We start from the raw sequence: 13,398 nt of genomic DNA, 5'->3' as shown, positions 1-13,398 counted from the left end.
AGACCATCTGTCCCTCTTCATCCCCCCGGGGAAGGCCAGCCTTGTGGGAAGGGCTGCCTGAGGGTCCATGGGAAGCCCCACCTGGATGGAGCCCAAGTTCCTCCATTTCATCCTTACACTGGGAGGCCCATAGACCCAGGGCCAAGCCCTCTGAACAGCACCTTGGGCGTGGAGGGGAGGTGGCCTCTTGGCTCTGTGCTGAGGTTACAAGTTTCCTTTGGCTTCTTGCCCATCACTCTGGGATGTGGGTGAGCAGGGATGCTCAGGACCAGACGTGGGTTAGAAAGAGCAGCAGGAGTGGGTGAAGGAGGGATGGTGAGGGTATAAAGGAAGAGGGACAGGACAGCGTGAGGGCTCTGCACCCACCTGGCATCAGCCTCGCTGTAGTACTCTCTCGCCACAATGTCTTCAAAGAGCTCCCCACCAGTGACCCTATGGGAGAAGCATGAAGGGGTCACAGATTCTGGAGACCCCTGTCACACTGCACTGTCACCTCCATTACTACCACCACCACCATCACCACTATCATCACCATCACTCCCATCATCACTAACGTCACCATCACCAGCATCATCACAATCATCATCACCACCACCAACTGCCATCATCACCAACCACCATCACTATCACTACCACCATCACCACCACCATCACCACCAACCAACATCACCATCACCACCAACCAACATCACCATCACTACCACCATCACCACCAACCAACATCACCATCACCACCAACCAACATCACCATCACTACCACCATCACCACCAACCAACATCACCATCACCACCAACCAACATCACCATCACCACCAACCAACATCACCATCACTACCACCATCACCACCAACCAACATCACCATCACCACCAACCAACATCACCATCACTACCACCATCGCCACCAACCAACATCACCATCACTACCACCATCACCACCAACCAACATCACCATCACTACCACCATCACCACCAACCAACATCACCATCACTACCACCATCACCACCAACCAACATCACCATCACCACCAACCAACATCACCATCACTACCACCATCGCCACCAACCAACATCACCATCACTACCACCATCAGCACCAACCAACATCACCATCACTACCACCATCAGCACCAACCAACATCACCATCACCACCAACCAACATCACCATCACCACCAACCAACATCACCATCACTACCACCATCACCACCAACCAACATCACCATCACCACCAACCAACATCACCATCACCACCAACCAACATCACCATCACTACCATCGCCACCAACCAACATCATCATCACTACCACCATCACCACCAACCAACATCACCATCACCACCAACCAACATCACCATCACCACCAACCAACATCACCATCACTACCACCATCGCCACCAACCAACATCACCATCACTACCACCATCAGCACCAACCAACATCACCATCACCACCACCACCACCAACCAACATCACCATCACCAGCATCACCACCAACCAACATCACCATCACTACCACCATCAACACCAACCAACATCACCATCACTACCACCATCACCACCAACCAACATCACCATCACCAACCAACATCACCATCACCACCAACCAACATCACCATCACTACCACCATCAACACCAACCAACATCACCATCACTACCACCATCAACACCAACCAACATCACCATCACTACCACCATCAACACCAACCAACATCACCATCACCACCAACCAACATCACCATCACTACCACCATCACCACCAACCAACATCACCATCACTACCACCATCACCACCAACCAACATCACCATCACTACCACCATCGCCACCAACCAACATCACCATCACTACCACCATCGCCACCAACCAACATCACCATCACCACCACCATCACCACCAACCAACATCACCATCACTACCACCACCACCAACCAACATCACCATCACTACCACCACCACCACCAATCAACATCACCATCACCACCACCATCACCACCAACCAACATCACCATCACTACCACCATCACCAGCATCATCACCACCATCACCACCACCACCACCACCAACTACCATCACCAACCACTATCATCACCACCATTACCATCACCACCACCACCACCACCATCACCATCACCATCACCACCATCACCATCACACCATCACCATCATCACCACCATCACTACCATCACCATCACCACCATCACCACCCCCATCACCACCATCACCATCACCACCACCATCACCATCACCATCACCATCACTGCCACCACCACCATCATCACTATCACCATCACCACCATCACACCATTACCATTATCATCACCACCACCACCATCACCAGCACCACCACCTCCACCATATTACCATCATCACTTGGGACTGACAGCTTACTAGTGCTTACTTATCTATAATGACATTTAAGATTTCAGTCCTCACAACCACTCTATGACTTTGGCCACTATTATACTCCATTTTTATGGATGAGAAAACAAATTTCAAAGATTTGGTGACTTGCCCAGAGTGGGCAGCACAGGAGCTTTGTCTCAGGATCTGCATTGTTACACCCAGGCCTTGTGACTCAAATTCCAAGTCTGAGAAGATCTGGTCTCCCCTCCTCAATACTCTCCCACCCCCACTTAGGGCCAGAGTGGTGGCCCTCGCACAGGATCAGAGCCCAAAGACACGGTGCCTAAATCTGGCCTCCTTGGTGGCCCGGGGTCTTGAGGTGTTCAAGGTCCCATCTCTAGGAGGAGAACAGAGATGACAGGCAGAAGGGAGGTCTCTGCCCACTCTCCTGCTCTGTGTCTCCACCCAGTGAGTAGTCACTGGGCCCTATGGTCAGGATAGACCCTGTGAGCAGAAGCCACAATCTGAAGGGCCTCTGGGAGCCGGGTAATGTGGGCATGGAACAAAAAGGTGGAGGGGCTGGATGCACGGCAGGGGAGTAGGATGGAGCCCTCTGCAGGTCTGCCCAAGCCCCTCACACACTTAGCCTGCTTGAGTCTGCTGGTAGACTCCCCTAGAAGTTCTCACCCCTGAGAAGGTTAGGGTCTCTGCTCCCACACCACTTCCTGTGACCCTATGTGTGGGGCAGGCCTGTGGGGTCCAAGCCCCTCCTCTGCCTCCGCACCCTCTTCCCCATCCCCCCGCCTGCTCCACTGCACTGCCCGGGCGCTGTGGCTTCTCTATCTGCCTGGCAGTTTTCCCCATTGGTTCTGGAATGTAGGGCTTAGGTCTTCCTCATTTTTGGGCCCAGCACTTGGGGCTAGGCTGGTCCACGGCAGGGAAGACCCAGGGAGTGGGTCTGTTGAACATGTGACCTTGGCACATGTGGGTGCTCTCTCAGCACTGGAGAAAAAGAAAAGTGAGCATGTGTTGAATGTCGGCTCACCCTTGCTCCAGCTAAACGCATGCCCTGATGATCCCATTGAATCCCCTCAAAATCCTTTGAGCAATGTGAGGGTGAAATGCACTGGGAAGACACCCAAGTCCCTGGCACCCAGCAGGGCATTAAAGGACTGGGCTTTCCCTTTCCTTTCCCCATTTTTCTGTCCAGGCTGGGGGCTGGGGGCAGGGGCTCTGCCTCTGTTGCCTGACTGGCTCTGCTGTTCTGTGTCCCCGACCAGCACCTGGCATGCGACCTGGAGCTCTGCTCACCCTCGCTCACTCCTCTGCATGCCTGTCCTCTCACTCCTCATGGGTCAGCACATTTCTACAGCCAATCAACCACCACACCAACCACAAGGAAACAAAACAGTGTTTACGGGGTCCTTCCCAGGGTCATCTGGCTGGGCTCCTGAGCTTGCCCTGTCCGTGTAAGGGTGTCTGTGCGCATGTGTTCACATGTGTGGGTGCCTGTGTGTGCCCTTGTGTACATGTATACTGGCTTGTGCATGTGAGCACATGTGCATGTGTGTCTGCGTGTCTGTCTGTATCTATGTGTGCCCATGCGTGCACTCATGTTCATGTATATTGTTTTGCATGTGTGCATGTGTGCCTGTGTGCATGTGTGTACAACTGTGCGCCTGCGTGTGCCCTTGTGTACTTGTAGAGCAGTTTGTGCATGCGCACACATGTGTGCATGTGCGTCAGTGTGTATGTTTGTACATATGTGTGCTTGTGTATACATGTGCATTGGGCAGGAGGATCAAAACCCACATCTAGCCCAGGCAAGGACCTGGCATGCCCCAGTGTTGTGCTATAACTGTCTAGGTCTTGGCACACATTGAACACAGATTAGGCTCTGTAGACGCCAAGTCCAGGTACAGAACAGTGGCTAAAAGGCCTTAAGGTCTTGAGCCGGGGCTGCAGCCCAGAGTCCCTCCAAGGGGTGCCTCACTAGGGCTGATGCCAGGCCCTCTGGGGTGCTCTGTGTGCTCACGAAGCTGCAGTTTGGGCTGGTGGGCACCTGAGACTCCCTGGCCAGGGCCATGTAGTGGTTCAGTTTCAGGGAAGGGAGTTTGCTCCTCCACCCAACGTTGGTTGCTGTGGGGAGTTTGGGAAACTCAATGCTGGCCCAGGAGGGACACAGTCTGGGAAGGTACACATATGACTCCATGGCCCCCTTTCCTTAGGCTGTGGGGGACACATGGCTGATTCTAGGCTTCAGCCATGGCACCTATGGGAGCTTCTGTCCTCTGGGTGTGCAGGTGTGTGTGAGACCCTCTATTCCCAGGCCTGGTCCTCAAGCCTTGTGACATTCCCAAGCAAGGGGAGTGGGGATATCTGTCAATCTCCCAGAATCCACAGAGTCCCCAAACTACTATGGGGCCTCAGGGCCTCCTGAGGGCAATGCCAGCCAACTCCAGAAACTGCTGTCCTGGCCCTCTGCTGGCCTGGAGGCTGGCTGAGGCACAGGGGCCATGGAGGTTGGTGGGGAAGACATGGAGGGTCCTTCCTGACTCACCAGCCAATCTCCTCTTCCCAGCCTGCCTCAGGGCCTCCCATGACACCTGCCTGGCATGTGCTTGGCAAGGCGGGAGACATGAGAGTCTCTCAAATGGGCACACACATGCACGAACACACCACCCTTTCTCCTCCTCGGCTCCTGTAACACATGCAGCCATCTGTTGACCACCAAGGGCCCTGGACCGGACCACCCCCCACTCCACAGTCTCTCCATTTCCTGGGAAAAGAGGCTGGTGGAGGTGTGGTGGGGCACACAGGTGTGGCAGCAAGCCTGCCAGCTCCCCAGGGCCACGGGACAGACGTTTCAGGACACAGCCTCAACCAGGCAGTGGCAACTGTGTCCTGGGTCAGCCCCAGTCACCTGGCTGGTGATTCGAGTTGGTGTCTTGTGAGACATGCAGGGGAACCTGAGAGGTGGCCAAGCCCCTGCAGGGACAGTCTCAGCTTCTCTAGGCCAGAGAACCTCATGTGGACAGAGGCCTCCTCAGGCCTACATGTGCCATGGCCTGACGTCTGTCACTTGAGGAAGGAGGAGCTGAGAGGGCAGCCCCCATGCAGGTGCGTCCTATCTCTGCTCGGCCTGCATGCTCACAGCAGCCATGGGGAGGGCCTGGGGTAACCATGGCAATAGCGCCAAGGCTGGGCTTCTCTGGCTGTGTGGCCTCCTGGAGGCCACAGGGGCAGGCTAAGGCCTATGGGCCCTTGCCCAGGTCAGGGTCCTGGAGCAGCACTGACTCACAGACAGCCAAATATAGCGCTGCTTAGCAGGAACTGTCAAAAGTGAGGGAGATGAGATCACTGCTTCTAAATCCGGCAGGAAGTGAGAGGCGGCAGCGGCCCCAGACACCTTCTAACTGAGCTACTGCACACACACTCATGAAACACTCACACATGCACATTCATGCAAATACACACATACACATGCATGCACACACATGCAAACATGCATGCACACACTTGTGCCAGCGTACCCACATGCACACACCTCCACATGCTCACTCATACATTCACACAATACACATGCACATGTATGCACATCCCCACCCATATGGACCCTGATTTCATGTGCTCACGCGCCCCCATGTGCAAACACCCACACACATGCATACATGTGCACAGGCTCACATTTCACAGCCACACTCATAAACACACACATGTGCACTCACGCCAGCCAGCGGTGCCCCAGTCCAGCTGGGATGAGGGCACCAAGGAAAGGAAGGTGAATGCAGCTGCTGACTGACTATTCCTCTGGGGTCCACCCACCCACTGCCTGCAGTGTGCCCTGTTCTGTGTGGAGGAGAGGGGGAGTCCAGGATGTCAGCCCTGCCTCTGTGGGCCTCAGTAACCCTAGTGCAAAGCAAATAAGGAGAGGCGAGGGAAGCTAGGCCAGGCACAGCTTGGAGCAAGGGGACCAGCAGCAGAAGCACACTCAAGGGAGTAGCCAGCCCACGGGTGGGGACTATTCCCTGGGGCTGGGGAGGCTGCAGATCCCACCCTGAGCCAAGGCTGGGAGTGAGTGCGGCGAGAGTCCCCAGCTCTAGAACTTACAGATCGAAGACCAGGTAGTGGAAGCCCTCCTCGGAGATGCTGTCGTGGAGACGCACTGTGGGGACAGAGAAGCCATAAGGGGCTGGCAGTAGCCCAGGACACACCTCCTGCCTGCCTCCATACCTGTCCAGGCACACCACCAGCTGTGTAAGCCCTAGGGTTGCCCAGAGGATCGGGCTGGGTAGGGCCCGGGTGGGCAGGCCAGAGGGCAGGGCTGAGCACAGTGCTTTGGGCCCTGAGGGCCAGCTGGCCACCCAGCGAGCACCCACAGGGCCTCAGGGCAGTGCCACTGCCCCAAGCTGCCAGTGCCTCACCCTCAGCTGCCAGTCTGGTCACCTGTCTCCTTCTGCCAGAGAGAGACCAGGCCCTTTTGGTCCTAGCCTGGGCCTCAGCTGCTCCCAAACACCATGGAAATCAACAGGAGGAGCTCACACCCCCAAACCCCAGAAAGGAGCTGCCGTGAAGCTCCACATGAGGAGAAGCTGGGACAAAAACCACTCATTATTCGCCCTGGGAAGGGCTGCCTTCTGTCTTCAGGCTCTGTGTCTCTGCTGTGTCCTGCCAGCACAGGCTGGCGGCAGGGTCCCTGCCTGATGCAACATCATCCAAAGGTTTGGGCCCTGAGCTCCGATTCCAGAGCTGGCATGGTCAGCAGGATGGACCACCATCATTCCCTCCTTCCTCCTTGCACAACTTCTCATGACAATCTATGTGCGGCGTGCCTGGCCCTGGAACTCTGCCTGGCGCAGGGCAGGAGCTGGTCAGGATGTGATGAATGAACGAGCGGATGAAGAGGCGAGGGAACAGTGAGTGATTTCAGCACAAAGCAAGCAACCTCAAGGCCTGCTTTTCCTTGAGCTGGAGATGTGCCCTGTACTAAGCAGCAAATATTTTCTAGGAATGACTCATTTTGGACACTCTCCCACGTGCCGATTCTGATGATTGCTAGAACAACGAGGACGACGACAGCCAACACGCTAGGGCTGTTCTAAGCACTTTGTGTGTGTTATTTCATTTAACCTTCCCAACCACCCCGAGAAGTTACAGATGAGGAAGCTGAAGCACAGGGAGGTTAGGTAAGCAGCTGATAGTCACACAGCTCACAAAAGGCAGAATAGGGCTGTGGACTCAGCGGGCAGTCTGGCTTGAGGGCCTGCACTGCACCAGCCTTATTCCCTCCAGTCCTCAAGTCCTGGGAAGAGGAACCTCTGAGGTGTGGCTCTCCTCTACCACTTGAGACTGGGCCACAGACGCTGAACCGGTAAGGCGTAGCCGCCTTCTCCTAGGTTCGCAGGTCCCTGGGCCTCAGGCACAAGCAGCCCCTTCTTCGCATGCTCCGGCACTGTCCCAGTTTCTAACTGGCTGCCAGTGCCCTCCCTCCTCTGGCTCTGGTTCTCCCCGGGGCCCAGCCTGATAGCGTCCTTACATCCGGGAACTCCATGTGGCCTCTGGGGCCTAGGCCTCACCTTGCAGATTCCTGGACTCCGGCAGCCCCATACCGATGGCCCTCCTTAGCCCCTAAACCTCAGGCAAAACGCCCTCCACCAAGGGCGGGCCAGGCCCCAGAAGCCTCCACAGAATCAGAAAATATAGGGCGAGCCCAGCCCCTGCCACTTGCACTGGCTGTGTGACCTGGGGCAGGTTGCTCAGCCCATCTAAGCCTCAATCTGCCCCTCTGTGAAATAGGATAAATGGCACCTCTTCATGGGGTGGCCGTGAAGATCAATTATGTAACCTCTGTGGTGCTCTGAGACAGTCAGCACTAGGTAAACCACAGCTCTGTGACCGTCACTGTCACATCATCACCTGAGTGTGAAGAATCCCAGGTGACCAACACTCAGCACCAGGGTCTGGGGCCCACTTAAGAGTCCTGGGGTTTTTGCAAGCCCAGTGCAGAAAGACCTGCTCCACTTCGCTGCCTCAGGCCCAGCAGCTCAGCCTTCTCCTCTCTGCCCCCACCAAACCCCATTCTCAAAGAGCAAGGTCTTCCCCAGACCATGTCCTGGGTCAGTGCCCTGGGCGGAGGGCAACTCCTACCCACTAGGGCTGTCTGTGAGCCGATGCTGGCCTCTGCCAAGCAGGGACTCCACCAGCTAAGGCACTCATCTGAAACCAATGTCCCCTTTCCCTCTCACCCCTCTCTGGCTGACTTCTGTCCCAAGAGCATGGATGCCCTCTCACTAGGTCCCCTGGACCCTCTCTTCACTCTTAGGCTCCCATTCTACCCAGGCTGGCCTCTGTGTCCCTAAGACATGGTGGATCCTGGAGGCCCATCAACATCCTGCTTCTAGGACTTGCCTGTGACATCTCTGGAGTTAAAAAGCTCATCCCTCTCCACTCCTTTCTAGTGGGGACTGCCCAATAAGCTCAGTTGGGGGCCCAGCAGGCTGGCCTCTCTGAGCTGCCCCACCTGGGACATGCTTCATGAAAATCACACACTCAGAGCAGAGGTCGTCCCAGGGGCCATGGAGGGGATGCCCCCCCCAGAACCCCCACAGGCAGCTCCAAGGGAGACCCTGTCATCTATGAAGGTACCTCACTGCTCCCTGGGGGCGCTGCAGGGCTGATCTCATGGTGGGGGCTGCCCCTGCCCTCAGGCACCCACCTCCCCATGCAGGCCCGGTGGGGTGGGGCAGAGGCAGATGGGCTCCGGGGTGGCAGCTGGGGGGGGGAATCCCACCTCCTTGGCAGGAAGCAGGTTGCTCAGGCCAGATGGAGCACTGGGGGGTCTGTGTGGGGAGTCTGGGCCGTGTGCACGTGGACACTTTAAAAAAAAATTTTTAACTTTTTAAAAATAGTTATACACTTATTTTAGTGGTTTAAAAGAAAACCTAACTGGCACATCAGACGGCAAATTCAAAGACAGGGCTAAGTAAAAAAGTGAATTGTCAGAAAATCTATTTAAATAAAAACAGTAAGCAAATAACACTGTGGGCAGCATACACAGGTGGCAAATAAATAAAGTCCTGGGTTACTAAGAGGAACCAGGGTGAAGAGTCCAGTCTGGATGCAGTGGGTTGGTGGGCAGTGGTGAATCTCGCCAAGGGCTAAGCTGCAGCAGCAGGACCCTGAGAGCCCACCTGGGGCTGCAGCCTGGACCCGGGCCCTGGAGCTGGGGCTGCTGCTTTCCACGCTGGGGTCCTGCTGGGTCCAATGGGGCACCTGCCCCTCTGCCCAGCTCATTGGTGAAGCATCAGATAAGGCAAGGTGGTTCCAGCCCCCTAAACCAGGTGATGAGGGTTTAGCGACCTTCGGAGCCAGGCCCAGGTGAGTGTGTGGATGCTCCAGGCTCCTAAACAGGCTCCCAGTCCCCAGCTGTTCCTTTGGAACAAGCACGCCTGGGCTCCTCCTGGCATAAGTGAATCAGAGCTTTGGAGGAAAGGGCCCAAAATCCACCTGACAGCTCCCCAGGTGCCTCCGAGGCCAAGAGCAGCTGCCATCCCCAGGGCATTTCCTGGCTGCTCCCCGACAAAGGCAAGGCCTGGGCTCCCGGCCCCAGATGCCCCCGTGGAGCAGCTGACTCTGGGCCAGGGTCACTTGACCCAGACCGTAGTTCCAGAAGAAGCCCTGGGCCAGCGAAAGAAAACAGTCAGGGGCTCTCAGCCCGAGGACGGCATGTGCTGGGGTCTTTGGTCAGTCTTTCTTTTCCTTGTAACTGGGCCATCTTGTGGCTTTTTTTGAGGCCGCAGAATGTTGAGGCCCCTGTGTGTTCTCAGCAGAATGGTAGCTCAGTGTTATGGCGGCTCAGAGTTATGGGGGTCACATGCTGGGCACTGACTCAGCGGAGGGCTCTGTGAGGAATGTGTCCTTTACCTTCCTCTGCACCAATGCCACAGACAAGACCCGAAGGACAGAGTGGGGTGGGGAAGGGACCTGTCCAGTCGGGTGGAGCTGGGCACCCAGAGCCCCACCTTGGGGCTTCCCTGGCTCTGAGCACCCCCGGGAATCATGTCACATATGACAAAGTCCTCAAGGTCAGGGGAGAAGAGGGGGCGTCCTCAGGGGCTTCTGGTGGGATATTTCAACAGAGAAGAAAAGGAAGTCTTTCTGCATCTCTTTGAAAGTCTGACAGAGAAACTGGAATGGGCTGCTGTCCGGCAGAAGGTGGGGACCCATCCCCCCTCTCTACCCCAGGCCGCTCACCGATGTTGGAATGCTTCAGAAGGCGGCAGATCCGAGCCTCTCTCTCCAGCTTCTGGTGATCTGGGGGACAGAAAAAACAAGGCATCACCTCCTGCGCCAGCAACTGGTGGCCCACGGATCGTCCATGTCAGGAGAGGCCCACGAGGGTGTGCCAGGACCTCTGACGAAGACAGGAGTGGTTGTGACCCCACAGTGAGTAGTCATGCCCCCGCCAAGGGAACACCCTTCGTGGCACCCCCTGGGCCACTGGTGGCAAGGCTGGGGCAGGGACCAGCCAGCTTGTGTTTGGGGTGGGTGGAGAGGCCCATTCAGGTGGTGAGCGCTACTAACTCGGGGCTAAAAGTTTCCCTGGATGATTCAAAGTCAGCGGTGCACTGATTTAATCCTCCACTTATCTGTCCTAATTCCATACTCTTTGGAGCTTTTGGCTGAAGCCAAATTTGTTCTTCCGAGGCAGGGGAGGGGCTGTCAGAATGGGGCCGGGAGGGGGTGAGGGTGTGCCCCGGAGCCTGGCTGGCAGGAGGAGGAGGGGAAAGCCTCAGGGGGATAGGAGTAAACTGGTGGTGAAGCAAGAGGTGGCCCCTCCTGCCCTGGCCGCTCTCCTCCCACCCCACAAGGTGCGGGGCCCAGATCCCCGGACACCAGAGGCGTGGAGGTGACTGGTGCCCCTTGGGTGGCCCTTCCACTGGACCCCAAAGGATGGAGCAACTTATCTGCCAGAAATTTTACATTTCAAATAGAGGCAGGAGGCTTTTAAAAACTGATGGAGATTGTAATAGCAAAACCCAAAACCCCACACTTCCACTGACAGAGGGAGGACTCCATGCGCTGCAGTCACACAGGGTCCCATACTGCAATGCATCAAAGCCCTCCGCCAACCCCCACGTGCGGGTAGCACCCACATCCTAATAGTGTGGAGGGAACGAGCAGCAAAGGAAGACCCACAGTGTGCTCTTATTTACACAAAGGCCGAAACTAGACAGTCGGTGGGCACAGCCACACGTGGGGAGCTGCGAGGAAAGGCCAGTGCATTTCAGAGTTCAGGATGTGACTGGGGAGGGGGCATCAGTGTCTGGAGCCCCCTCCACCTGCCCAGTGCTGAGTCCCACTATGGGAAAGGTGAGCAGGGCCTGGGGGCACATAATTAATACACAAGACAAGACCTCCGGGATGCCTCCTTCGCCAGGAATGCCCAGTAGCGCCCAGGAGCAGGGAAAGAATGAGGCTGCAACTTCACAATCATCCTTGGGAAGCATTAAAACCTCTGATCCCCGCGCTTGGCAGAAACTTGTCCACCTGCAGGAAGGGAGGCCTGGCTGAGTCATGTCTGGGGTTAATTCCCCTGGAGCAGGTGTGGCGGTGGCGGCCTGGGGGTACAGGATATGCCTGCAAACACGCATATGTCTTGAGTGAGAAAGCCACGCCTACAGAGGGGAAGGTCTCTGGGAGCGGCATCCCCTGGCTCCCCCCTCCCAGGACAGGCATTCGTCTCCCTGCCCTGGCCACCTGGCTGCCATCTGCTTCAAGCCCAGCCGCCTGGCATCCCACGAGAGGGATTCAGAGGGATCTGGCAGAGCCTCCAGGTGGCATGGAGGGAGTCAGACCCCATCCCGCTGTTTTGCTGGAAGCCCAGGGCATACCTGCTCCCTCTCCCACCTGCACACCCAACTCAGCAAGCACTGCACAGTCTTCCAGAATACTCCAGTCCCTGCTCCCCCTCCCTCCCCTCTCCCCTCCCACTGAAGTGGGAGCTGAGGTGCCAGGAGCCTCAGGGATTTGTGATGGCGGAACTGGAACCAGCCCAAGTGTCTGTCAGCATCAGAATGGAAAAATCAAACATAGTCATAATAGAATACACATGGTGTGGGCTCCGTTTTCCTATCTGCATGGAGCTCAAAACCCAGCAACACTGGACATACCTGGGGAGGGGAGGGGTCCATGCACAAGGCCTGGCTCCAGTGGAAAGCAGGGCACCGACTCTTGCAACATCTCCGACCCCCATCCCTCTGGGATGGGAGGAGGGAGGGCTCTCAGGGTGCAGGATGGTGAGTTCAGGGGGTTATTGTTTTCTTTCCTAGTATCTTTCTTAAACTGATTGTGAACATTTTTCAGACTTAGAGAAAAACTGCAACAACAGTGCAGAGCAATCGTGTACAGCACTTCTGTATAATCTCCCTGCCCCGCCCCTGCTTCCATATAACACACTCGCTTTTTCTGACGCATGTGTAACACCAAGCAGCACTCAGGTGCATCTCATAAGGACAGGGTGTCCCTTCCATAATCTCAGTGCAGGTCCCAGATTCAGTAAATAGAATGCAGATATGACACTCATGTCTCTAAGCTACAATCCACGTTCCACCTTTCCAACTTGTCCCAATAAAGCTGATGGCTAATCTTTCCCCAGGACAGGATGCAAGCCCAGGACCACACATCACCACGGGACATGTGGGCCAGAGCCAGGCTGAGGGAAAGGAGGACCTAGGAGGGAGATGCGTTGGAACCAGGGCACGTAGTTTCCTTTTGAAAAATTGCCCGATTAGAGTTAAATCAATAAAATCATAAATCCAAATCAGGAGAAAGATGCAATTATGAATGCATTCTCCTGGGACACAGATAATTTATGCCTGTGTTTTATTACTGAAACATCGCCAAGAACTGAGCCCCAGCCCAAAGATGACACCTATTCCTGAGCATGTGTTTAGGGAGATAATTGTTTGTGTGGGGCGAAGAAAGGGCACCTGGCTGCCCAGTCCTGGCACCAGGTGTCCACTCGTGGTGGTCATACAGGTTGCTGACTGGTCC

General features: G+C 55.8%; 2 protein-coding genes across 10 annotated transcripts in view; one reads left to right on the top strand and one right to left on the bottom strand.

Moving 5' to 3' along the window:
• OGDH (oxoglutarate dehydrogenase) overlaps window positions 1–13,398 on the top strand; it is a 481,925-nt gene that overhangs the window by 25,364 nt on the left and 443,163 nt on the right. The gene's annotated exons all lie outside the window — the stretch shown is intronic.
• CAMK2B (calcium/calmodulin dependent protein kinase II beta) overlaps window positions 1–13,398 on the bottom strand; it is a 108,125-nt gene that overhangs the window by 34,978 nt on the left and 59,749 nt on the right. For all 9 annotated transcript variants that reach the window (XM_024249751.2, XM_024249753.2, XM_063726011.1 and 6 more), the window contains 3 exons: window positions 10,597–10,656; window positions 6,454–6,508; window positions 367–432 (listed from right to left, as the gene is read on the bottom strand). In XM_024249751.2, the coding sequence (XP_024105519.1) occupies window positions 367–432; window positions 6,454–6,508; window positions 10,597–10,656 (181 nt within the window). The remainder of the gene's footprint in view (window positions 1–366; window positions 433–6,453; window positions 6,509–10,596; window positions 10,657–13,398) is intronic.

This window comes from Pongo abelii, chromosome 6, assembly GCF_028885655.2.
Source record: "Pongo abelii isolate AG06213 chromosome 6, NHGRI_mPonAbe1-v2.0_pri, whole genome shotgun sequence".
Lineage (NCBI taxonomy): Eukaryota > Metazoa > Chordata > Mammalia > Primates > Hominidae > Pongo > Pongo abelii.
Note: the sequence above shows the minus strand (reverse complement) of the source record. Positions and strands in the feature narration are given on the sequence as shown.